Below are 12,395 nucleotides of genomic sequence, written 5' to 3'. Positions count from 1 at the left end.
TCATCTTAAAGATAAAAAAAACTGAGGTTTAGGAAAGTTCAGTGACTTTCCCAAGGTTATTTTAGGGTGAATATCAGTGGCAGGGTTGAACACCATTCTCTGACCTAAGAGCCAGATCATGTAGCATAATTATTATTCTTTTCATTTAAAGCATGGGAGGCAGCATGAAAAGAGTATTGGAATAGAAAGAGTAAAATTTGACTGTATCAAAAGGAAGAAAGAAGGAAAGAAGGAAGGCAGAAAGGAAGAAGGAAGGAAGAAAGAAAGAGAAAGAAAGGAAGGAAGGAAGGAAGGAAGAAAAGAATGAAGGAAGAAAAGAAGGAAAGAAGAAAAGAAGGAAGGAAGGAAAGGAGGGAGGGAAGGTTCACATAGTAAGTCCCTGAGGTTGATTTGAATTCAGATCTTCCTGACTCCAAGCCCACTGTCTGTCTGTTGAGGACAGCCCTGTTCTTTCAGTTACCCAAGTTCACAACCTCCATGTCAGTCTCAACTCATTTTTTACTTTCTTTGCAAAGCCAGTCTGTTACCAAATCCTGTCATTTCTAACTCAACAACATATCTTGTATATGTTTCTTTCTTTCTACTACAGAGCTGCTATTCTTGGTCAGGTTCTCATCACTTTTCTCCAACATTGATGCAATTGCCTCCTAGTTGGTCTCCTTGCCTCAGTCCTCTTACACTTCCATATATCCTCTACACAGACACCAAAAATATTTTTGTAAAGCACAAATCTGACCATGTATCCCTGCCTTGACAATAAACAAACTCTAGTGGCTTCCTATTCCTTCTAGTATCATACACAAACTTCCTGCTTGGCACCTAAAATTTTCTATTTCCTGATCCCTTCTTACCTCTACAATCTTCTTAAAAATTATTCCCTGCTATATACTCTAAAATGCCATCCTGGTCTACTTGCCATTCTTCCCATGAGATGCTCTGTTTCCCCATCTCCTACTTTTGCACAATTTCTCTCACATAGAATGTTCTCTCTTGAAATCCTTAATTTCCTTCATATAATAATTTACCTTTACATAATGCTTTAAGGTTTGGAAAATACTTTACAAATATTATCTCACTTTATCCTTACCACAACCCTGGAGGGTAAGGTTCTATTCTAATCCCTATTTTACAGATGAAGAAACTGAAGTCTGCAGAGTCAATGACTTATCCAAATTCTTCCAGAAAGTTTCTGAAGCTGGTTGGAACTCAATTTTTGCTCAGAGTGGAAACACTGGGTCACTAAGCTGTATCTTCAAGAGTCAAGATTCTTTTTGAAGGAAGGTTTTCCTAGTCTTTTTATCCAAAATTTCTTTGTATATGCTTTCATTAAGGACTTATATATGTAAATATTGTCTCCTCCTTCCCTTCTTAGTCTATTTCACTTGTAGGGCAAAAATTGGATATTTTTTCTTTGTATTCTAGGATTTAGCATAACCCTTTATACACAGTAAGCACCTAATACTTGCTGATTGACCTACTTTTATTAAAATAATTTGGTAAAGTACTTATATGCACTATAATAACTTGGAAAGAAAAAGCATAAAATAAATGGCCAGAAATATTCTTATAAAGAATTGTCTAAACTTTTGTGATGAAAAATTCACAGTTAATAACTTAGGGATCATAATCTCTTAGGAGTAGGACAATCTGGTCAAATTTTGGGAAATTAAGTTATACCAAAAAAGCACATTCATAATGAATAAACTCAAACACCAGGACTTCTGTTAATCCTTATAGTTCTAAAATAAATTATTTTAGGATATGATTAGGTCTTTGGAAATCTTTGCTAAGCCTGGCTTTATTTCTTGGGTCAGCTAGTGGTGCAGTGGATAGAGCTAGCTTAGAATCAAGAAGACCCAAGTTCAAATATGACCTCACTTACCAGTTGTGACCTTGAATAAGTCATGTCATCTGTTTTCTTACCCGAAAAATGGGAACGTTAACAGCATCCATCTTGCAGGATTGCTGTGAGGATCAAATGGGATACTGTACTTATAAGATAGTACCTGGCATAGAGTCTGGAACATAGTAAGAGGTACATAATTTCTTCCTCTTTTGTTCCTAAAAAAGCTGAACCCCATTTACAATAGATCTTGTGTTGTCATTGTTCATTCCTCTCTGACTTTTCATGATCCTATTTTGGAGTTTTCATAGCAAAGCTATGAGTGGTTTGCCATTTTCTTCTCCAGTTAGATTTCCAGATGAGGAAATTGAGACAAACAGGACTTAAGTGACTTGCCCAAGGATATACAATTTGTAAGTGTTTGAGGCTACATTTGAATTCAGGAAGATGAGTCTTCCTATTTCCTGACAGGATACTCTATCCACTGTGTCACCTAGCTGTCAGAACTGTAAATTGGACTTAATAGGGATAAAACCTCTAGCATCACCAAAAACCTCACAGAGCCTAATACAGGCTCAAATGAAATAATTTAGTTCATGCTAGTATACAATTTTCTGATTAATCTTTTCTCTAAGCAGGAATTTAGGTCTTCAGTTGTAGCAGATGAAATATCATCTGAAGAAGCTGACTAGTTAAATCCTTTAAAACAAAGAACAATTATTTATCTTAGAGTAGCAACAGTCATTTGCAGTTTTAAAGGATAGTCAAGTGGAGAGTAGTTAAGAGCAGTAGGATATAAAATTTTAAACATAGAATACCATGTTGATGCAACAGGGACCCCTTCAATTTTGAGCAGAAGAGAGGTTAAACCACATTTGTTCACAAGGGAGATAAGTCCATGAGCAATTGGAAGGATGGATTTGAGGAGCAGCAAGCAAGGGAGGAAGGGAATTAATATTATAACACAGGTAGGTAGCACTAGGTGCTAGGAATGGAAAGAGATAGGAGAGATGTTAGAGATAACTGAGGAGATGAGGACAACAATTAACAATTTTATCTCTCTTGGTTGTTGTGAGGATGAAATGTGATTACATTTGTAAAGCATTTTGTTCTAATGACAGTCACTATATAAATACTTTAAAAAAATATTTCCAAAACAGCCTTCAGTTTTTGAGACATTCAGAAGAGGACTGTTCTAAAGTGGATAGTAATCTTCAAATGAATGTTGAAGCCATCAGTACTCAGATTAGCATTATCTGGATGATCTCATTTTTACTGATTTGAAATTTTAATATACTTCAAGGAATAAGAGCATGAAAAAACAAGTTATCTTGAGATAATCAAATGGCTACCCAGATAGCATTAGGAGTAGGCTGAACTCTTCATTCTTAGTCTTTGATTTGATTAGGGTACAATGCACCTTTAGCTTTATTTCTTCTGCCTTCCCTTCTTTTAGGACTACTTATTCTGTAATTTCACCAGAAAAAAGAAAGATTAACCTGTAGCTGGAGTGTTGGGAGAGATATGATCTTATGTTATTTCAGGCCCATACCTCTGCCATCACTTTTATTTGACTTTGGTTTTTCTCCTTGTCATCTTGTGCTCATTTAGAAATTTCTTTATGATCACTCTGCTGTTGTTCTTAGCTATTGTATTTATCACTCTTGTATTTCTGCTGAGGAGTTTGAGTAGCAAATGATTTCTCCAAGTCTGGTTTTCTTTCTAGAAATATTTTGAATGCTTTCTTATTGAATATCCATCTTTTCCCATGGATGATTAAGCTTGGATGTGTGCAGCATTCACTTTGGACCGCATCTCGAGCTCCACTGCTCTTTGGATCACAATGTTCCATTACCTCCTATGCTTTCTGGTGGGCGCATAAGTTTTGTATGTTATTTGAATTTCTCTTCCTTTATATTTGAAGGTACTTCTTGGTTTCTTGCAGAATTTGCTCAGTGGAATTTTTCATTTTGATTACCAAGTGTCTTGGAACTTGCAGAATAGAGTATTTATTCTAGTGGGGATTCTGGATTCTTTTGATTGGCACTGTTGTCTATGTTCAGAAGTTACAATAAGTTTTTTTTATTATTTCTTGTATTTTTATGATCAGATGTTTTAAAGTGTCATGTTTTCTAGGAGCCCTATCTTTGTCTCTATGAATCTTGTCTTCAAGATCAATATATTTTCTTGTCAGAAGATCATATTTTCTTTTAATGTTATTCTCTCCCTCCACCCTTCCAATTTGTCCTTCACATTGTGTATATTACATTTCTAATAAATTATTCTATCTTTTGTTTCTTTGGTGAGACTGCTACTATGGATTGAAATTTTTCTATTCTGACAATTATTTGTTTTGCATGCTGTAAATTCTTTCACAACTGTAGTTTTTAATCAATAAAACACTTCTGCTATGGTTGGTTCCACACTCTTCAGAATTCAGAGTTCTCTCCCTTATCAGATATCAATTCATTTTTCTTTGCCTTGCAGTATTTTATTCATAGATGCCTGAACTGCTTTTCCTGGTCTGGGCTATTGGTGTCCTAGACCATGGAGACATGAAATTATTTCTGCGATGAATAGCTAGCTCCTCTGTTGGTTTATCTGTTAATGCTCAGTATTTGAGTTTTCTTCTTTCTGAAATGTTTTGTAATTTGTCCCCCTCCCCCCATTCTACCCTATTGCTCATTTTCTGACTCCCTCCCCTTTCATGGTAGTTTCCCTGGAGGTTGAATGTCAAAACTCTTAACTTCTACAGTGTGAAATTCATGGTTACCAACCTTGCTCTCTGCTGCATAGGTGACTTATAGAGGGACAGAACTGATCCTGGAATGATGCTGGGCTTTTTTTCTTAGGTTTAGTAGAATACTGGTCAATTCTGCTGCCCACTCTTTATCCCATGTGTGTTCTAGTTCCCTATGTTCCTCCATTCTGAATTTTGTTACAGCACTAAGTGCTGCCTCTCCTTGCTACTATGGTAGACTAAGCAAATTTCTGCCCTTTTGGAGGCACTGGGGATAAAGGAGGGTTCGGGGCCTAGAGTTGGTTTATAAGACTTGTTTAATCCTGCTGCTGGTAGGGGGAACTGTGAGAATATAGTAGGAGTTAAGGATTCTTCTGTTGTTAGTTCAGCTGAGTTTTTACATTGTTTGGGTTGATGGTATCCTAGACCATGGAGATAAATGAAATTATTTCTGGCACATAATTACTATTTTGGACAGGTTTGTGAGATTGTAGGAATTGGGAGAAAATAATCTAGTCTTGATGGTTACATGACCTGAAATTCTCTACAAGTTAAACTCAAAACATATAGCAGGCTACAAGTATATTTGGTAATATAAGAAACCTAAACATGGCGAGCTCAATGGTGAGCTTGGAATTTCACACCAAATGTCAAGGAACTGGCATATTAGCATGAAGATCCATGTATATTATCAGATAATATAAGGGATGAATGTGAGATCTTCCTCTTAAACTTTAAGTTCAAAATATTATTTATCAAGGCTTTCATTCTCTCCATTGCTTTAACATAATGCTTTGTACATAGGAGGCATTTAACAAATGCTCACTGAATTAACATGAGGATATGAGTGAAATCTGCCACAGAGGCCTAACAACTCTTTGATGTAAACTGCATATTGAATGTTGAATATTTATAAAAGAAAGACAAAATACTAAATGACTTGCAGCCCTCTGCTTTTAACTTTACGTAAATTAGGTGAACCAGGAAAAATGGTCTAAATTTCACTGACTTACATTTTAGTGGGTTGGTATTCTCTGGAAAAAAAGTTTTAAGTATGACTTCCTTTAAATATTAAATATTAACATTTTCCTAAATCAAGTCCTGGTTTGTAGTGATTTGTCATTTTCCAATGTATGATAGCTCACACTGAAAATTTAACAGTTGTTAAATGGTTTAAGCTGGAGCCAGCACTCCTCTGATTTATATAAAGGATGAAATCTAGATGGAAGGCAAGTATGGAGATATAGAAATATAGAAAAAAGTCATGGATCTTAGTTCCAGTTCAGCTTCTAACTAAATAGTGTAGACCTTTGGCCAGTCATTTACTCGGTGTATTTTTTTTATCTGTAAAATGTGATTTGAAATTCCTTTAATAGAGATTCAATCTTTCTTTTCTTCAACTGTTAAATGAGGGATTATTAGGGGAGAAGAGGATGTGCTAATGACTTCTAGGGTCCAGAATAGTTCCAAAGTTGTGATCCTATGTGGAGCAGAAGCTGGCCATTGGATTAGAATTTTAATATCTCCTTGCATATACATAGTATATTTTACTTCCTAAAGTTCTTTGATAATTACTTCCTTATTTTGAGTATTATAAAAGGTTCAGTTCAAGGAACTTTTTGCTTGTCAGGGTTAGAGAAAGGTCTCTTGAATAGAAATGGCAAGGAACAGTTTTAGCTTTGCTTTGAAAAACCTTTTTACAGAAAAATCAGGGTTATTCTAGTTCTTGGAACTGAAAGCCTTGTCTTAAGAGATCTTAGTCTGAAGTCTGTGTTTTTTTCTGACGATTTTAATATACTGGTTTCCTTTAAGGTAATGTAATTTATTTTTTGCATTTAAACATATTATTCCAAGAAGAGTGTGTTCAAGGGTTTCAATCAGACTTCCAAAGATGGCATGTTGACACCAAAAAAGGTTAAGGTTTGCTCTGTTCCAACACTCTCATGCTATTGAGAAAACTGATCTACAGAAATATATACTGCCAAAGTTATAATATATAGTGATTATATGAATGACAAAATGATACCTTTGCATTTAAAAATTAATCATGATAGCCCTTTAAATAGATGGACTTAAATTAAATATAACATTTTACCAATTAACTACCCGAAAGAAGAAAAACAAGTCCAAAAAAAAAATTGCCATTATTAACTAAAGATCAAGAATCTTAGAAATCTAAGTCAATGAGAAAATTATTTAAGAGAATTCATTATATGTAATGTCATTTATTGTGTGATGCAAAATTTATCTGAACTATTCTCAGCTTTTCTAAAAATGTTATTTCCAAGGTTGAAACTGCAATGCTTGCTTGGTCAAAGAAGTTATTTTGTTAAGTTAGTGGATGACACAGATTTTCCCAAAACAGATGGTCTTGCAATTAATTCAGGAATCTGCTGTCATACAGATCTTTTCTTGAACATAAGCACTTACACATTTGGAAGATAAAGGAAAAAGTATTTAATAGTTTCAATATGCAACAAAATAGGCTTATAGACAAAAGAATTGGAATAAAGTTATGTAATGTAATAAACTTGCTTAAGAACTCCACTCAAACAATACAAAATGAAAGGAAATCAGAATACTAATCAAGTACACCTCTCTAGTGAAATGTTAAAAAGGAATTAAGAATTATAAAATTATACTTATAGGAATATTATTTAGATGAGAAAAATAAATATTTTTGATGATTCTCTAGAGAAAAGGAAATATGAATTACTTTTTCCTTATACCTAATTTTTTTTTGAGTGTGTGTGTGTGTGTGTGTGTGTGTGTGTGTGTGTGTGTGTGTGTGTAGTTTAGTAATGCAGCAAATCAAAACTCTTAATGAATTGAGATGACATTTCTGTGGAGTATTTCCAAGGTGGTGGAGTGTTTTCTTTTGGGGGGGGGGAGGGATTTGAGATTAAACAGTTTTTATTCTAAGGCATCATTTTTTCAACATACATGAATAAATAATACAAAATACAACCAAAATCAACAGTTTTGTCTAGTTGATCAATTGAGAGAGATGCCAAATTTTGTCCAATCTGAGGACTGGATTAGAATCCTGATTCCATAGTATATTTGGGATGAAATGACCAATAGAACTGCTTTACTTGATATACAAGTACTCAACAACTATAATAACTCAATGTATACAAATTGGCTACTTTAGCTAACACCTCTGTCATCTGTAATTACTTTACTAAATTAAATTTAAGGTTCTTAAGAAAATCTAGTGATATTAAATAACAGTAACACAAAAAGAGCATATTAGAGCAGTAACACAGAAACAAGCTATTTCAAATGAAAGTCATGTATACAAACATGCTTATAAGAAAACATTTGTTTTAAAAGTTGGAGCTTCATTGAACAGTCAATTTGTAATGTTCTAAGGCTTTTTTTTCCTATCATAAAAGCTCATTATACATGCATGTTATACACAGATTTACAGTAAACCAGTTTGTGCTGCAATTTTTACACCAGCAAAAAGAAACTCATATGGTATGTTGAGTTCTGGTGAAATTAGCCATCACAGTTCATTAAAGTCAAACAAGCTCAGTTATCTAGAGAAGGGAAAAAATCTTTAAATTTGCAAATCACAAAGAGTCTTTCTGGGAATTCAAGAACCAGCAAAAGACACAAGACAATCATGCTGATTTGACATTTCCAATATCTGGATAAAACAAATATTCAATTTCATTATGAATTGAGAGAATATTGTTATCAAAATGTCAACATGAAAAGTTTTGGTATCACTAAAAATGCTGCACTATTCTGGACATATTATATTATCATATTGGGTTTATATAGTGGGGTCAGGACTTGGCTTATTAAATCCATAATTCAATGCAAATGGGATATTCAGCAAAGATTTCTATATAACTTATAAAAACAAATGAAAGCCCATGTGAATGATATACAAATGTTTTTGTTAGTCTGTTTTGGAAACTATACCTGCTCATAGTAAAGACATGTATAAATTTTCCCCTAAAGTCTTACTGTTTTGCCTGTGTTGTGGAGGTGTTCCTGGGTTCAGTTATTCCAATAGAAAATAAAATTTGGCAAGTTCTACCAAGTTAGAATATAGGCTAATCAATAGACTATATCAGTTTGTCTGAGATTAAGACTAGTTTGATTGTGGAGACATTGGCCATTAGATAATATCCCCCCACCCCCGACAAGCAACCTAAGACCACCATCTATTAATGCAAAGGATTGTGAACATCTTGGAAAGGAATGCTTAATAAATGAAATTATGGATCCTTCAAATATTTAAAAAGTTTTTTTTGTAGTAAATATTCTTTTGCCCTAAGACTGTCTATGTCTTTTGCTATTTACATATTACAAAAAATGTAGACTTCCTCAAACAATTAAGTTACACTGTCAATACCTACTGGGTTTCTAGATTTGAGTTTTTAAAACCTCTGGCTTACTTTGAAGCACTCTATTAGCTTGTCTATTGCTAAGGCAGCTAGTGGCACAATGGATTGAGCACTGAACCTCAAACACAATCTCAGACACTTACTAGCTGTGTCTTCCTCAACTGTAAAAGGGAGGTAATAACAGCACCTACCTCCCAGGACTGTTATGAGGACTGAATATTTGCAAGTGCTCAGTACAATGCCTGTCATATAGCAGTAGCTAAACAAATGTTAGCAAGTCACTATTGTTATTATTATTATTTCTGTTTTCAACATGGAATGTGGTAGTGGAAAGTGAGCTGGATCTGAGATCAGAGGAACTGGGTTTGAATCTTGATTCTGTCACTTACAACCTCTATGACCTGGGCAGGTCACTTAAAAATGTCTGGGCCTCAGTTTCTTCAAGTTGGTTTAGATTGCCTCTGAAGTCCCTTATATTTCTAAATTTATGCTCCTATGAACCAGAGAATTATTTCAGAATAAAAGTGGAAGTCTTATTGCTAATTCCAATAGAACTAGTTACTCTATTTTCTCCCAGTTACTTACTCTTAAAAAGGAGTCTGCTATTATTTTTTAAAAATTCTATTTTAACATAAAAATGACAAACAACTATATGTAGAATTAAAATCCACAGAAAAGTATATGTATTGACATATTTCACTGACTACTGCCATGTTGCTTTAAGTTCATAAGAGAGGGTTGGTTGTATCATGAAATGTATTGCATTTTGTTATCAATTTTTTGGACTGTTGTCTGTCTTTTAAATTAAAATGGAACTTGATCAGGTAAATTAAAAAAAATTTAGTCACAAGAAGAAAGATAATCTATTCATTACATGCATTCATTTTGGCACAAAATATATACTTGTTCTCTTTGTTTTATACTTTAATCATCTCTGAAATTTCTTAATGCCACTCTTATAATGACACATTCCCCTTCTGAGGGGGAAATCAAGGAGGTAGTTTACATAAATAAAGTTTCCAAACTGAGGCAAAGTTTTGGTAATTTTTGCCTTTGCATCTGTTTGGAAATAACACTGTAGAAATTTGAAGTAGGAAAAAAATTACAAATCAAGTATGCAAAACCTTTTATTTATAATAGATCAACATATTTGACATGAAAGGTAGCCACTTTCAATTTCTCAGGAATGCCTAGAATCCAACAGTTCCCAAGTAAACTAATTATTCAACAATTATTTCATTAGATATGAGAAATGGTTTCATAAAGAATTTGCCTATGGTGATTTTTTCACATGGTTAAGTATGATGTGTAACAAGTCATCTTTCACATGAAATGACTATTTTCCAACTGAGTTCCAAATGAGTCAAAACACATTATACCATACAAGAATCAGCTATGTGCATTAACTGTGTTCAATCTGGAATTTCTTTTAGTTAATAAAATATCACCCATCTTTCAAAAAATCCTTACAACTCTTACCCCCAAGTCAACCAAACTCTATCTTCATTTATACTGTCCCCTATCCCCAATCTCAAATTACAAAAGCACAGATTGTTAAGTACCAGTAGACTTGTACATTGACTTAAGACTATATGTAAAGGGTATTAAAAACAAAACAAAATAAAAAACCAGACTGAATTCAAAGGGTAATGAAGGAACTATCTAATAATAGCAACAATTTGGCCAAGTCAGTTTTTACAAAAAGGAAAAGAAAACGTTCCTGCAAAGTCCAAACTTTTCAGTATTTTTTTTGAAGGAGGCAGAGCATTTGTACTATATGGAATGAAAAGATATTCTCCAAAATTATTGTTAAGGAGGATAATATCTTGAAGAAAACATTTTGCATGAACATTAGATTCTTAGTCCAAACAATATTTTTGAAATATTCTGACTTGGGATATAATAGACAATTATTATCTCATCTCAACCTCAAATGAATCTATTTCATGCACTTAAATTGATTACACATCAGTTGTAAATTCACCTTGGCTACTGGGCAATGTAAAAGTATACCAATTAATTCCTCCATTTCTCTATGTTTATCTCCTCAGAGTTAATTATGTGTAGTGTTGGAAGAGTTTGGTATAGCACTTAAAGAGTATACATAAAAGCTCTGAAATGCTGAAAGTTTCTTCATTATCTATGTACTGTAGGATCTGGAACTCAAATTCACCACAGCATTCTAAGAAAATACTGAAGGAATGGAGTTCAGGACACTTCCTACAGTAGACACAAACTTAATTCCAAAAGGCACAGAGTAATGCTGGTGGCTCTTTCTAGTCATTTTAGAAACAATAAAAAGTCTGCATTATTCTTTCATAATTTAAATACATAAGTAATTTCCACTTTTATTACTTCATAACAATGACTTCAAAATTTACATTATTTTAAGTACCATTGTAATAGCTCAGTGTATAATACAGATATTTGCCAATGTCCCTTCAGAAAATTAAAAAAAATACTTTTCACTATATAAAAAATTATGCTAATAGACAAGAACACAGAACAGTGACTTGATACAGTAAATTTGCTATCAACCACAGTTATAACCCCAAAAATTAACAGATACACAGCAATAATCAAAAGCAGTGCAAATATCTTTGGAGGTTAGAATAAAATCATACTGCAAGAACATAAACAGAAGAAATAAAAAGGCGAGTACTTCAAGTACAAGGAACAAGTCTGCTTGAGGTCCATCTTAGTGTTTGTTTACTGAGAATTCCTTTTATTGTTTTCATTTCTTCCTCTGAAAACACGTTGGCCAACATGGCACCAGATGTTGTCAACTGTCCCATTTTGTTCAAAAACTTGGTTTTTGTGTCTTCACTTACTAAACTTGCAGCAATTGACATGGATCTAGGAAAAAAGTTGCAATATTTCATATAAAACCACTAAAAATTAGACATTTCAACATTGCAATAATATAGCTTAAGAAAGTATATTCTGAAATCAGTACTACTTTACAATGATTTCTCTAACTCCCATCAGGATTTCCTAACTATACTATTGCTGATGTTTATATTTGCTGGTTTGCTAATTAACTTTATATACACATGCTTCTTAACTCCCCCAGCCTGTGAGGAAACCTCCTGAAGGTAAGTAATATGTTCAATAAATATTGGTTGAGTGATTAATGATAAGCTGCATTTTTCTCAAATGTATTATTCAGAAACAATTACTTTTAAAGGCTGGTATTTTACATACTGGTTTCTATAGTTTGTATTGATAGAGTACCTTTTTGTATTATAATAATAAAAACACTCCTCCTCCTCCTCTTATATTACATGCAAGAAAATCTGGGAAAGGATAAGTAAAAGAGGAGAATTAAAAATCCAGGCCTATTCTTGCATCTACAGAGGAAAATAACACTACTGTTTGATGGAAAGGCTATTTAAGAGGTCACTATTTAGCTTTTATATAAAAAAGCTAAATATATGTGCATATATAT

At 33.4% G+C, this 12,395-nt stretch overlaps 1 protein-coding gene across 1 annotated transcript in view; it reads right to left on the bottom strand.

Annotated features, from left to right (window-relative positions):
* Positions 1 to 11,610: 11,610 nt before the first annotated feature.
* Positions 11,611 to 12,395, bottom strand: part of RELCH (RAB11 binding and LisH domain, coiled-coil and HEAT repeat containing) — a 126,583-nt gene continuing 125,798 nt past the window's right edge. Inside the window, exon 29 of the mRNA XM_074202040.1 lies at positions 11,611 to 11,803. Within this exon, the coding sequence (XP_074058141.1) occupies positions 11,611 to 11,803 (193 nt within the window). The remainder of the gene's footprint in view (positions 11,804 to 12,395) is intronic.

This window comes from Macrotis lagotis, chromosome X (genome assembly GCF_037893015.1).
Source record: "Macrotis lagotis isolate mMagLag1 chromosome X, bilby.v1.9.chrom.fasta, whole genome shotgun sequence".
Taxonomy (NCBI): domain Eukaryota; kingdom Metazoa; phylum Chordata; class Mammalia; order Peramelemorphia; family Peramelidae; genus Macrotis; species Macrotis lagotis.
Note: the sequence above shows the minus strand (reverse complement) of the source record. Positions and strands in the feature narration are given on the sequence as shown.